This window comes from Hibiscus syriacus, unplaced genomic scaffold (genome assembly GCF_006381635.1).
Source record: "Hibiscus syriacus cultivar Baekdansim isolate YM2019G1 unplaced genomic scaffold, ASM638163v2 tig00110437_pilon, whole genome shotgun sequence".
In the NCBI taxonomy this organism is placed as follows: domain Eukaryota; kingdom Viridiplantae; phylum Streptophyta; class Magnoliopsida; order Malvales; family Malvaceae; genus Hibiscus; species Hibiscus syriacus.
Window position 1 is genome coordinate 4,893 of NW_024062737.1, and position 14,957 is coordinate 19,849.

The window sequence follows — 14,957 nt, forward strand, 5'->3', positions numbered from 1 at the left end:
GTAACTTGCTATGCGCAAGCAGCTTTGGGTTGTGTTTCAAACTTGTTAAGATCATAATCAGCCACGGATCAAGCTTTCAGAGGATGTGTCTAAGGTTTGACTGGGCTGTCCAGAAATTTTAACAACATGCTCTCTTTCATATGATAAAACACCTCTTTCTCTATTCTTTTCATTTATTTCTTAAATGGTAGGTCTCTGTACCATGCAAAAACGATGCTACAGATAATTGCATGGCAAGGATGGATACTCCCTGGTGGACATCATGACTGGAAAATGAACCATGTCCAAAGCTATTAACTCCAGTTGTATAGTCTCCAAAGCTTTTCAGTGATTAGTTAGTTACCAACAGTCCCATCTTTTCTTATTCTCATCCTTAATTTTCTCTTCAGTACTATAATATGTGTAGTGTAGGGCATGTGAACATAGTTGCAGCCAGTTATTTTAGGTGTAATTTTGACCTTTAACCTGAGAATTCAATGTAGAAAGATATTATATCTTTTCAACTTAAATACATGCTTAACATGTCTGCATTATGATCTATATATTAAAACTCTTAGTATGCCGGCCCAAAATTGAGAAAGTATTTAATTTATGATCTTATTAGTTACCCACATCCCAACATGAATGTTTCTACCTTGATATAAAACTAATTAAGTACGATGATATTCTCCTTTGTAGTGATAGAATCCACTTTTTGGAGACTTAAATCCTCATTAAAGCAGCTTGTTCAGCTTTATTCATAGTAATTTTTTTAGCTTGGATTATTATATCCCTCTGTTATGTCACCAACTACTAATAGCTGTATGCACCACACCCTACCAGTATATGTACTTTACTCCGTTGATGCTCATGCTACAATGATGAGGTTGAGTGACCTGATTTTTATGCTCTTCAATTTTACAGGTTGGGGAACGAATTCTATGTCGTCACCCTTTTAGTGAATCCAAAAGAGCATATGTGGTGCCAAAGCGTGTAGAGGAGCTTCTGAAGTGTTATTGACCTGGGAAATCAGGTAGGAGCTCAGAAGGGCAGAATGGATAATCTTATCAAACCTTATTTTACATTTCTTTTCTCTCGTGAGTGTCCTGCTTTAAATTGATTTAGTATTGTATATAGAACATGAAGAAACCATTAGAGAAACATTATTCCATGTTCCCCTGCCAACTCAACATCAAATACCAGATCAGTTTGAGTCCCCGTATTTAGTTGTGACCAACTATTGAGCAGAAAAGAAGCTCCGGAGCAATTTGTTTATTCCCATTTTCTGAAACAATTTCCCCCCCCCCTCTTTATTTTTGGCTCTTGAAGGTAAAGAGAGAAGAGTTACCGGCTCTCAAGGACATTAGAGATCACTGCATCAAACAGCTTGAGCAAATGAGGCCTGATCACATCAGGAGATTAAACCTAACACCATACAAGGTATGGCAAGACTAACTTCATGAAAATATCCTTTTCCTACTCAAACTTATCACTAGTTTAAAGCATCTTCTTATCACTAACCAGGTGAGTGTAAGTGCAAAACTGTATGATTTCATCCATTTCCTATGGCTCAACGAGGCGCCTGTGGGCGAGCTGCATTGAGATCCGAGATATATCAACATGGAATAGCTTACCAATAGCAGGTACAAAGTAATGATTCCAATGGAGTTGGAAGAGCTTCTTTAATTTAGTCTTCATACACCACATTATTGTCTTCTCATTGGGCTTTAAAATCCTTCATTTTTTGCAATGCTTAAATAAATAAAACATTGCCTTTTCTGATGTCCCAATGGATCATGTGTATATCTTGCATGCAACACAAACACGGCTTACAGCTATAGAAGGTTTCTTCCTCTCAGGACACGAAACTAATGGCACAAATCTGGGTTTTGCCATTTTGTAATGTAGATTTCGTTTTTTTTTCCTCCCTGGTATATTTGCCTTTTATTTGTTAGATATGGTTATTTTATCTTCTTTTCAAGTAGACTCGCCTAAAGATCTAATTATTCTCCCGGCCTGTATGAACCAAATCTTGGACAATATATTTACAAATTGGATCCTACCCCAACTTGAGTTTCTGCTTAATAATAAAAAACGTTTTTGTTTCAGTTTAATTATAAATTTTTGAAATGGTTTACTATTTAGTGAATAATGAATTGATAAGCCTCAACCAAATCCATGGACAAATACGTTATCAGATACAGGACATGGAAAAACAAATTATATTACACGGTTGGATTCGATTATTGGTTTCAACTTTCGAGGTGCATGTCGTTCTAATAGAAAGAAAAATTAAGTGCCAAAACAGAGCTATAAACATAATCTAAATGGGGCCAAAACTGACGAAGGAAATGGTTAAGGTCAATGCGAATTTTATTGATCATTTGGGTCCTTTAGATCTTCCGATTTTAGTACTCAAGTTAAACATAAGCATGTGGTCATAGATCCAACATTGGCCACCAGAATCATCCTCTAATCTTTGCTCTATTATGTACTTTTCACATTATTTCTAGCTGGAGAAATACTGAAGCTTATGTGTCAATACGAGTAGTTTCCTGACCTCAGGCATAAGATCCGCAGAGTCCATGCACCGTGGTCCAATACACAGAATACAAAGTTTAACACGCCAGGCGAAAAATCCGAAGCCTTTTTTTGACAAAAGTAAAGAGAGTTCGTTAACTAAAACTTAGGAAAGGTGCATCTATTAGCGCCCTTAAGTCAACCTAATTTACTGTAACAAGCACATGATAAGCGTCTCTCAAGGGACCATCTCACTATCACTAACAACTCAACATATTTTTCTTCAATTAATGAATGATTTTCCATATCATTTAATATGTTGACTAAGTATTGGTTAAATTGTACCGATATTGTTGCTGATTTATCTCGTTTAAGGCTTGATTTAGCACATTAGAATGCCATATCCTTGAAGGGTTGATCTTGTCCCTGGAATTCAGTGCAGTTTCTTATATCTTAATTCACTCATGTTTAAGAGTTCCTTTTACTGATATCATATAAAAATGAAGGCAGCAAATCCGACGCTGACACTATATAGTTTGTGTAAAAATAGTTAAAGTTGACAAATACATGCAAAAATTAAAAAAGAAAAAAGGAATATAACTGGAGACAACTGCCATTGCTGTCCCTCTGCCAAGCCCCTCCATCTTCTCTCATTAATTACTTCCACAAACAATGACTTGGATGCCAATAAACAAAACACAATTGCAACGTGCTCAGTCTTGACATAAATCTACGTTTTCAGAGATCTTACAAGTAAACTTCTTCTTCTTCTTCTTTACTTTCTATTCTTCAGCTAAAACAACAGGAAAAAGTAAGGTAGGAAAATGTCGGCTCATCTCTCCAAGACAGACTCCGAGGTGAGTAGCGTGAGTCAATCGTCACCAGCAAGGTCCCCTCGTCGACAAATGTACTATGTTCAGAGTCCATCAAGGGACTCACACGATGGTGAAAAGACTACCAACTCGTTCAACTCGACGCCGGTGCTCAGCCCCATGGGCTCACCACCTCACTCCCACTCCAACTCCTCCTTAGGCCCTCATTCCTCGCGCGAGTCATCTTCCACGCGCCTGTCTGGATCGCTCAAACCGCATCGAAAACACGACGGATCTCGCAAGGGCCGCAACAACAAGCAGCCGTGGAAAGAGTTCGACGCCATCGAAGAGGAAGGCTTGCTCGACGGTGAAGGTGACTATAACGGCCTCCATCGTCGACGTTGCTATTTCCTCGCATTCATCGTCGGCTTCTTCGTTCTCTTCACCACGTTTTCTTTGATCCTTTGGGGAGCTAGTAAACCCCAAAAACCTAAAATCACCATGAAGGTTAGACATAGAACTAGATTTAACATGCATTCTCTTTATCTTTTTCATTTTCACTCCGTTAAGCTCAGATTACGAAATCATGAAAAAAATGATTGGTTTATGCTTTGTAGAGCATTTGGTTCAACGAATTCAGGGTTCAAGCGGGTGCGGATTTCTCCGGAGTGAGCACAGAAATGATATCGATGAACTGCACATTGAAGCTCACATATCGAAACACAGCTACGTTTTTTGGGGTCCATGTAACATCAACACCCTTAGATCTCTCTTACTCTCAGCTCACCGTGGCCACCGGATCGGTAAATAAGCAGTGTCCCCATCAAACAAATATTAAATGTTTTATGCACTTTGTCTTCTTTCATAATGGGGGTTCATTTATTTATTCGTCCTAAGCAAAATCATTATTCTATTATTTTGCAGATACGCAAGTTTTATCAATCCAGAAAGAGCCAAAGATCATTGATTGTGACGATGAAAGGGAGTCATATTCCCTTGTATGGAGGAGGGGCTAACTTGGCTAGTCTCAATGGTGCACCGACTCAACCGGTGCCATTGACACTTAACTTCATGGTTCGTTCCAGGGCTTATGTTTTGGGCAGGCTGGTGAAACCCAAGTTCTATAAGAGGATCCAGTGTTGGGTCACCATGGACCCCAAGCAGATGAATAAGGCTATCTCACTAAAGAACAAATGCATTTACAGCTGATCAGCTGTACTTGTATGAATGGCCAAGGCAAGTTTACAGTTACAGTGAGTGGCTTGGATTCCGGGATGGGTTCATGATTCTCAGGGGCATTGGAAATGTAAGCTGTGTAACAGTGGTCGGTGGTTTAAATAATTTGTTAGTATTTTTATAAGTGTGTAATTTAAACGAGTTTTGTCCTTTGGGATAATATTAATGATGCTTTGCTCCAATTATTTTGACATTTTCATGAATGCCTATTTTGCTTAATCCTTTTATGTCCCTTCCAAATGGGCATTACTATGATTACTAGTCAAGGAGCACTTAAGGCTTCATGGTGTGCAGAGAGTGTTCTATTTGGTTAAAGGGTTCAGTAGTGATTAATTAATTATATTGTCAAGTACTTCCATCTGAATGTTTCTCATTTGCATGGACACATGTTCGAGACTCTTTAAAAATATAGTATAGGGCGAGAATAGCATTCTCTTCAACTATTAAGGCCACTCAATTAGTTCATACATATTCAAGAGTTAATTATTGTTTATCATGCATTTGTGAAATTTTGAAGTGATGCTGATGCGGTAAAATTTGGTGTGATTTCTGGAGTGGCCATTGCCTCTAACATACGTTTTCCACACACACAATGTTAGAACATTTTGAAGAAATATATAATGTTTTGATAGTTGTAAATGAAAAGATAAAAGTAGTTCAAAAAAAATATTATAGATGGATTAAAAAATTGATAAATTACATCCTTTAGTTATTACTAAATGAAGTGAGTATTTAAATAATTGCGACTATCGTTGAAAGATGTAATTATTCTGAAAAATAAGAATGTGAATGGTTGGGTAGATTGTTTGGGCTGTGTGTGAATCGCAATTCATTATCTGATTGAATCCAGATGTAAGTGGGCTTACAACCCAAGGACCCAAAACCCTTGAACGAAGTAAAGAATTGCAGCTTCCATTTCCTCACGTGGCAGGCAGGTGTCCGATGGCATACGTTTTTATGTATTTCCAAACTTTGTTGGATAAAGCATCTTTGTGTTGAAAAACAAAGAATATGCGTGTTTTATGGGTGTGGGGCCTAACCCTACACCCATTCTTAATTAAAGTATGATCTTGTAAGTGTTGACAACAAACTACATGATGAAGCAAAACCATTAATAAGGTGAAGAAATCTCCAGCCAAATCAGTTTGAGGTGTCGGCGACAAACACTTGGTTTCTCATTCATTTATTCGTTCTAAACCGCAATGATATTCATCTTGTTAGTGTACTTTTCATGTTATCGAACATAGACCACACAGAGTTTGACATTGAGATTGCCGATGGTGGCAGCCTTGCCTACTTCACCAATCTATCTGCTATTTCGAGTTTGTACAATCGATCTCTACAAGCACAAGTTTCAATGTTTTCACATCTGAATCCAGTTTACAATGCAAATATTCATCAAATTATAATTATATAAGTCAATCTATTTTTAATAATATACACTTTAATTTAAACCGTTTATATTTAGAAATAATAATCTTCATCAAAACCAAGCACTTTTGAAGTCGAGTGTTGGAATTTCAAAACACAAGGATTGGTGATAGACTGAAAACGTCTAAACCCTCAAAGTTAGATGAACAATTTTCCCACAGGGTTTGTAAATTTCATTAAAAAGGTTTGAATAAAGATTGGTCTACACAATCTATGGCCAATGAATAGCCAGCCAATCACAACTCTTGAATCACCAAAAAATCAAATGTCAGTCAAATCTGTGTTTTTCGTCTAACCATTAACAATAAAAATCATCACCGCTTGCCGTCAAAATTAATTATTTCACGGTGATCCAGCCTTCCGAATCTGACCAATTTGGTGCCTCGTCACAAGCCAATCGATGAATCCGATCCCAAGGTGATGCAACGTGGCTCGAAGACCCGATACTTGAATTTTCCAGTAAAATTGGTTGAGGAGAAGAAGGAGAAGCCGTTGATTGTGTTGAAACCCAGCCTGGGAAATCGAAATGACATCTCGGTGACTCTGAAAATTCTTCGAAATAACAATTTTGAGACGTTGATTCTTCTTCTTCTTGAATAAGATCCATTGCGATTCTCTCTTCATCGTCGGTCATGAAAGGATGATCGAGAAGCATCTCGGCCGTCCATCTCTTCTTCGGGTCCTTAACGAAGCACTTTCCGATAAAATCTTTTCCTTCGTCGGATAAATCTTCAGGAATCCCCGGTAATTCATTGCTAGTCCCAATTTGAATCAACAAAGCCGCCACGTTCGTCCCTGGTTTGAAATTCCATGCCGGTTTCCCGGTAAACATCTCGACAATGGCGCATCCAAGGGCCCATATATCAACAGGCGAATCATAACCGCACCCGTTAACAGACTCCGGCGCGATATTCAATGGGGTTCCCCTGATCTCCATCTTCTGTTTTTCTACCCCGTTTCTCTTCGCCAAACCAAAATCAGCTATCTTCACATCGCCATTACCAAACAAGAGAATATTTTGAAGCTTAATATCACAGTGAACAAACCCTCTGGCATGAACGAAACTCAGCCCTTTAAGTATCGACCTAACGTATCGTCTAACATCGGATTCCAGAATGTTCCCGCCAATTTTCTTCACCTGGTCGGCCAAGCTTCCTCTGTTAGAGTACTCCAAGAACATATTATATAACTTCTCTCCATTCTCGACGGTATAATCGTCGCCGAAACAACGGATGATTTGCGGGCAAAACCCGAGTTTTTCAAGCACTTCCTTCTCGTTCTTGAGAGAAACAGAGTGAATTATATCACATGACTTGACCGCCATTAATGGAGAACTTGGGAAACCTTCTCTTGGTACGACCAAATTGACAGTGCCGAAACTTCCATGTCCAATAGCATCCCCGCGAACCCATTCCATTTGAATCTCCAAACTTTAACCCAAAGAACTCTGATTTCTCAGTTTGCGGTTTTTGAAGAAATCGTAGGGTTTTTTTTTCTTTGGGAGAAAGAAAAGAATTGAGCAACAAAAGCAGGGTTCGCAGGGAATTATGGTGGCGGAGACTAGAGTACTTTTATATATGGACTGGGAGACGGACTTGTATTTATTAATTAAATCTAAAAATTCAATTTTCTTATAATTAATGCACGTGACGTTCGTTTTTTAATTCTATTTTTTCTCGAAATTTTTATATGGAAAAAACAGCTTAACCCCAGTCTTTAAAACGCGGTGGATATGGCAAATCCCCATATATTTCTCACGTATGATAATATTTAAAAGAGAAAATAATTTTAGTGATCAAAAATCTCAGATAATATACGATTTTGACCAATTTTTTTTGGATTTGCGAAAATGACCAATAAAATCGCAATGCGATCTCTAATTCGCATTGCGATCTCCACTATCGCAAATTCGCTTTGCATTTCGCGTTGCGATTTTCCATTTCGCGTTGCGATAGTCTATAATGTCGTTGCGATTTTCCAAATTCGTTGCGATAGTTAAAAAAAATTTGTTTCTTAAGAATTTTCTCTAAAAAGATAGTATCCGCGCGGACGTGTCGAAGACACATATTACCACGACCACGACCCGACCCGAGACGAGACGAGACGGACGGCGGCGGCGGCGCGCGAGAGTTTCCCTTGTTCTCTATCACTCAACAAGGAAGTGGGAAAGCCAAGTCTTAAATACCATTCTCAATAATGTTTCTAATACTATGTGGGATTTGAGCATTACCAACACTTATTCCCAATACTATAAGGGATTGAGCCTTAAATAGTGATATTATTTTTGAATGTTTTGCTTAAAATTGCAATAATCGTGATTGATTGTAGATTGACTTTTAATTATGACATATTTAATCGTATAATACTAATGCAATTGATTGCTGATTCAGTTGTTTTAAGGTGCATGATTGTTAATTGTTTCCTGAATAATCACATTGTATTGGAAACAAGTGTTGGTAATGCTCAATCCCACATAGTATTGGAAACACTATTGAGAATGGTATTTAAGGCTTGGCTTTCCCACTTCCTTGTTGAGTGATTGAGAACAATGGGGACTCTCGCGCGCCGCCGCCGCCGTCAGTCTCGGGTCAGGTCGTGGTCGTGGTCGTGGTCGTGGTAATACGTGTCTTCAACACGTCCGCGCAGATACTATCTTTATAGAGAAAATGCTTAAGAAACAAAATCTTTTTTTTTTAACTATCACAACGAATTTTTGTAACGAATTTGGAAAATCGCAACGATAACTGTAGACTATCGCAACGAATTTGGAAAATCGCAACGCGATTTTCAACTATCGCAACGCGAAATGCAACGCGAATTTGCGATAGTGGAGATCGCAATGTGAATTAGAGATCGCATTGCGATTTTATTGGTCATTTTCGCAAATCCAAAAAAAGTTTGTCAAAATCGTATATTATCTGGGATTTTTGGTCACTGAGGTTATTTTCTCAATTTAAAATTACATTTTTTTTACTAACTAAACGAATTTATTGGTTAAGAGGTTTATTATTATCTTTTGAGGTCTCAGATTCGAACATCATATATATATATATATATATATATATATATAAGAATATAAATGTTTTTTATTAAATAATTATTTGTCTTTAGACATATATTATCTTATATACATTTAAATTTATTAAAAACAATTATATCTTTTTTAATGTAGAAATAAATAAATATTTCCAACTTTTTATACATTTAATTTTTTAATTATACAATTGATTTTAATTTGTGTTCCTTCTTCAATTAAATTACAAAATTTATATTTTAAAACGATTTAGTTTTGACATTAAAAGTGAGGTTTGGTGACTTGTGTCCATGGTTTTCAGAATCGGACCGGTTAGCGAACCGGTCATGCTATCGGTTCACTGGTTTAATCGGTCGAATCGGTTCGACCGATATAAAGAACCGGACGATGTCATAATTATTTAAAAAAATTAAATAAAAATACCAAAAATATTTAATAAAAAATATATTTTTTATATCACAAGTCATATTCAAAGCAAGTCATAACATATATAAGTTAAAAACCATAAAATCAAGTGAAACAAAATGATTCAAAATAACTACAACATAATATTTAAGGTAAAACATATTAAATAATAAATATAATTATATAATTATAATTAAAAACTAAATTTGAGGTTAAAAAATCATAACAAAATGATATTGTTTGATTTAATTTTTTTTTAAAAACAATCCCACATGACTAAGAAACATAGAAGAGCATCCCAAAAGTCTAAAGAGAAAATATAAGAACAAAACAATCTCACATTGCTAAGAAACATAGAAGCGCATCACAACTAACTTCTATAAATAATAGAGGTAATTTGGCATTCAAAATCATGGAGCCTTTTGGTGAGCATTGAGTGAACTATTCTTTCACTTCAATCAAGCTCGAATTTTAGGCTTCAATCGAGCTTCTAATTTTTTTTTTGAGTTTAAGCCTTTTTGAGTTCAAGTTTCAATATTATATTTTGAGTTTGAGTTGAACTTGATAATTTTTAGCTTGTGAGTTTGAGTTGAGTTGAGCTTACTTTTAAAGTTTTCAAGTTCGAGTCGAGCTCAGCAATACTCGAGTTAGACTTGACTCGTTTAACAAACGACCTTGTTTGGTTTAATTTATTTTTTAAAAAAAACACAAAAAATCCCGATTTTTCCCCATTTTTTCGGTTTTCAACCGGTCCGGTTTGAACGGTTCAGCGGTTCTGGCCGGTTCACTAATAGCGGTTCTGGCCGGTTCACTAATAGCGGTTCAACCGATTTAGAGTGAACCGAACTAAGCAACGATTCTCGATTGAACCTGTCGATCCGGTCCGATTTTCAAAACAGAGCTTGTGTCTCTCTCAATCTCTTTCTAAATTCAAAGAGTAAGGTACACAATTTCCCTCAGTTACTTGAAGAAAAAGAAATGTAATAATTTTATTTTTTAATGTCGTCTATTTAATTAAATGATCAGTTATATATATATATATTGGAGTGTCATATAAAGATGATATATAAATATTATATATTGTATCTATGATTTAATGAAAGAACGAATTATAAATATTTAAAACTTATCCAATAATAAAAATATCATTTATCAAATATAATATATTATATTATTTAAAGAAAATAAATAAATAAATAAATAGTAGGCTTAATATAAAAATAAGAGCCCAAATTATTTTTTTCTCATTTACGTGTATAAACTATTTTTCGGTCAATCTAAGTATATAACGTTTCCAAAATTATCATTATAAGTGTTTCGACCGTAAGGGCAGTTAAAAAACTTCCTTAAGTAATATGTGTCGTGTTTAGATATTTTTAATACTTTATTTAAAATAAAAATTAGAATTAGAATTTTTTTAAAAACCCCAATTTTTTTAAAAAATAAAAAAAAAATCCTAAAACTTTGAAAAAAAAAAACTTAATTTCAATATGTATACCCAAGTTGTCCGTCCGTCGTTGCCCTTTGCCATCATTACCGACAATTGGACTTCTCTCGGCCGAACTTCCACTGAACACTACCACCTGATGGACCCCTAATTAACAAATTAAACTCGACGAACAACAATCCAATTCGCGACATTGAGGCGACCCGATGACTCCGATGACAACCATGATGGCACGAGGAACGACAATTAACAATGGAGATGGCAAGGACTTCAGCGGCGGCGGCGGCTGTGGTCGACAAGGGAGCTCGAATGGTTAAGGTTAAAGATTTGGGGATGATTTTAATCCTTTTTAGGGATTTGAGTTTTTTGTAATTTTAGAGAAATTAGGATTTTTAATATGATAATATTCTTTAAAAATTTTTAGAAAAATAAAATTTTCAAAATTATATAAATGTAACTCGTATAATTTATCATTAATAAGGGTTTTGAAATTTAAGAGTGTGATGCTAGAAACGTTAGGTACATGAATTGACTGAAAATTATATTAAACCCCTAAATTAAAAAAATGTATAATTTAAGTATTTACTTTATATATTAATCATAAACAGTATTACATATAATTTAATACTTAAGAGTCACAACTTTGTTAAAAAAACAAAATTACAACCATCCATGGTCCACGTGAGGGAAAAAAGAAGATCGGTTGGCCAATACTTTTTGAGTTCTTGATATTAATTGTAACTTTTAAAATATATATCTTTTCTTTTTTTTAAAGATTTTTTTTAAATATAACTCTGAATTGTAACAAACGATAGTTACAATGAAAATCAAACAATACAATGATTGAAATGTATGACCATCTTAATAATTAAATCAATTTAAATATAATTTACTAAAAATAGAAAATCCACCCAAAATATGTATCTTAAAATATTCTAAAAATATTTTAAAAAATGAAAGATATCCCAATAGCAACATATTTCCAAGTAAAATAGTGAAAGTCTGGAAAAGGAAAGCTGTGGGGTTTAGCTTTACTTAAATGTCATGTTTTTCAAGTCATTTAACTCAAAGGGAAAAATCACGTCAACCATACTCCAAAAATATGCGATAAATCAAACGTCACACGAAAAAAGATACCCCTATGGCTATGGTGGATGGCAATTTTACCCAAAAATCACTCAAAATTTAATATTTATCAAAATATTTTTTCTTTTTCTATATTTAACGAAATGCCATCTTTTCGTATAAGTTGATAGTAAGGCATGTTTTATAAAACATGCTTTGCTCACGTGACATCCCATTCAACAAAGGCTTATTCTACATGAAGATGAGCTTCATACTGATTTGACAATCCAATTGGAAGGCGAATACTTAGAACGGGCCTTTGCTTTTAAAATTTTAAAAGAAATAAATAATTTACAAAATATAACATTAAATTTAACATAAAAATCAATATAAAAATTAAAAATATAACATATAAGAGTAATTTGAATCTAATATTAAATAATTTATATTTGATTTAAATATAACTTTAAGTTTCATAAATTAAAATAAAAATTAAAAATATAAAATTATATAAACTAACGATGTCTTCTTCGTAAATGTATTCCATGGGATGGTGGTTGTCTATTTCGAGCAAGATTTCTTCGTTTAGGTTGTTCTCCATCTTCGATCTCATCATCTTCATTGACATCAGTTTTATCTTGTTGGGTCAGAGCCGGTGTCGAAGAAATACCCCCATAGAATAACAAATGTCAGGTCTATAGTCATATAATATCCTCTAGGAGGCTTGGCATATAATCCGGTGAGGTCGACATGTGAATCGACGTGCTTGACATATAACCTTACGGGCTCGAAATGTAAACCGGCGGGCTCAACATCAATCTGGATGGTGGATGTTGTGGTGTTTTCGATGGTGTTGTTAAAGACGGGTCGAAAGTTTTTGTTCTTTATCCATAATTAGTAGGGAGACGATGATATTGTGTCGGTGGACGTTTTTCTCAACAACAATGAATAACCTCGTCTCGTGCCTCATTAGAAAGTATGAACGATTTCCTATTTTTGTTAACCATGATATATATTCAGGTGAAACCGTTAAACCAATTTCTGAAATATAATGGCGAACGATAATAGGTTCATAACTGTTCTCCCACATTGGTATCCATCCTATGTGCTTCTCCCTCTAAACAACACTAGGCTCGCCTCATCTATCAAAGTTATGCATAAGTCGAGATTCACGGGTGCTACTAGAATAAATTATGTGAAACCAAACTAGCGAAGCACACAATTATTCGGAAGTCACTCAACAGTAGCATAATAGATAAGAGGACAACCACATGTCATACGTTCAATGGACTACTCAAATTAGGTGGGATGCAAGCCCTAATTATAACGATAGTTTAATAAAAAAAAATTAAAATATTTTTAATTAATTACAAATATTTTTAAATATTTACATAAAATTATAAAGTATATAATGTTAACATTGACAAATAAATAAAATAACGAGGTAAGAGAATCCAATTACACAATAAAAATAATAAATGAAAAGATATTCAATAAGAAATAAAGAAGATAATTTCAATTGTATATTTCCACTCGTCTAATTATCTTAAATCAGTGTAAAACTAATTTTCTTTTACATTATGTGAGTAAAACTTAATCCTAAAATAACTAACATTCAAATTAATAAGCTAATTTTTAAAATTATTTTAATTTAATAAAAACATGATTAAAATTAAAAAATGGAAAAATTAAAATATTTTTTATAATTCCAAGAGCCAAACATATCATTAGGCGCAAATAAATTGAAAAAAAAAGGATTTGTAAGGGTAGATGATAGGTGTAATTTACTCATTAGGTGTAGGTAAGGTAGGAAAACCCACAATTTAATTAAAGGCTAATGCATTGCCTCTCTTTCCGCTGTAGCACACGTGTTTTTTTTTTTTTTTTTGTGGGGGGGGGGGGGGTTTACTGCTCCTTATTTTTTAGGAAACAGCCACCTTACATTAGTGTCACACGGTTGAATATTTTGAATTCGGCTCAAACTATATTAGGGTAAACTATACATTTAGTATATAAATTATTATTTGATTCCGTTTTGATACTCTAAATTTTTTAAAATTACATCTAATGTTTAGTTTATATTTTATTTTGATAATTTAACGTTAAAAACTTAATGGTGTAGGGATGGGCATGAGACCCATATCATACAAGTCGTATTGATTTTTTTTAGAAAAATTCTGAATTCGGGTCAGGTCAGGTTGGATTTTTTAGAGGTTATGTTAGGGTTGGGTCGGGTACGGGTTTAGAGTGAAAAATACCCGACCCGAGAAAAACATATAATTTTACCTTTATATTTAAAGATAATTACAAAAATAACCCTCCATATATATTTTTCAATTAAATTCATATTTTTATTAAATAAAAATAATATTTTAAATAAATTTATTATTTTGGGTCGGGTTCAGGTTTTATCAAAAAAAGTCGGGTCGAATTTGGGTCGGATGGAGGATGTATAATTTTCGGGTCGGGTTGACCAAAAATTCGACCCAACCCAACTCATGCACATCCCTATAACTCATGTATCGAAATAAAACATAATTAAACGTTAGGCATAGTTAAAAAAACAAAGTTTGAGCACCAAAATAGAACAAAATTAATATACTAAATGTGTAGTTTACCCTTTATATTATTATATGAAAAAAATCCCCTAACAGGTTAACCTTTTAACACATGGCAAGTTAAATAAAATTTGGTTAGCTTTTTTTCAATTTATTTTGTTTTATTTAAAATATTTCATTTATATAAATTACCCACATAAAATATAATAATTTAAATTTCATATTTAATACAATCAAAAAATATTTGAATCTATACATACAGGGTTATCAGATTATGTTATTAAAATTATGTATTGCACTAAAATAATAACTTTAATTCTTAAAATACGTCTTGTGGTCTCAATAGTAAATGAAAATATTATTTTTTTAGAGATATTGAATTCGAGCAGTTACATCTGTAAGATGTGTGTATTATCAATCATTTTAAAAAGTTCTAAACATATATTACCTTATAATAACTAGGAAGAAAA

General features: G+C 34.1%; 2 protein-coding genes across 4 annotated transcripts; one reads left to right on the top strand and one right to left on the bottom strand.

Moving 5' to 3' along the window:
* The first annotated feature begins 880 nt into the window (after positions 1–880).
* On the top strand, positions 881–4,618 carry LOC120125688. 3 transcript variants are annotated; one of them, XM_039144052.1, is made up of 6 exons: positions 881–1,012; positions 1,309–1,419; positions 1,504–1,622; positions 3,293–3,818; positions 3,929–4,114; positions 4,236–4,617. In XM_039144052.1, exons 4-6 carry the CDS (start codon positions 3,324–3,326, stop codon positions 4,518–4,520), a joined length of 966 nt encoding a protein of 321 aa, XP_038999983.1. In that variant the 5' UTR covers positions 881–1,012; positions 1,309–1,419; positions 1,504–1,622; positions 3,293–3,323; the 3' UTR covers positions 4,521–4,617. The 3 variants fall into 3 exon arrangements, with proteins under 3 accessions (XP_038999983.1, XP_038999984.1, XP_038999985.1); XM_039144053.1 differs by having other exon boundaries at positions 1,309–1,622; XM_039144054.1 differs by lacking the exons at positions 881–1,012; positions 1,309–1,419; positions 1,504–1,622 and adding an exon at positions 2,224–2,243 and having other exon boundaries at positions 4,236–4,618.
* Positions 4,619–6,227: 1,609 nt separating this feature from the next.
* On the bottom strand, positions 6,228–7,490 carry LOC120125703 (mitogen-activated protein kinase kinase kinase 18-like). Its single transcript, XM_039144064.1, has one exon. It carries the CDS (start codon positions 7,393–7,395, stop codon positions 6,316–6,318), a length of 1,080 nt encoding a protein of 359 aa, XP_038999995.1. The 5' UTR covers positions 7,396–7,490; the 3' UTR covers positions 6,228–6,315.
* Positions 7,491–14,957: the final 7,467 nt, after the last annotated feature.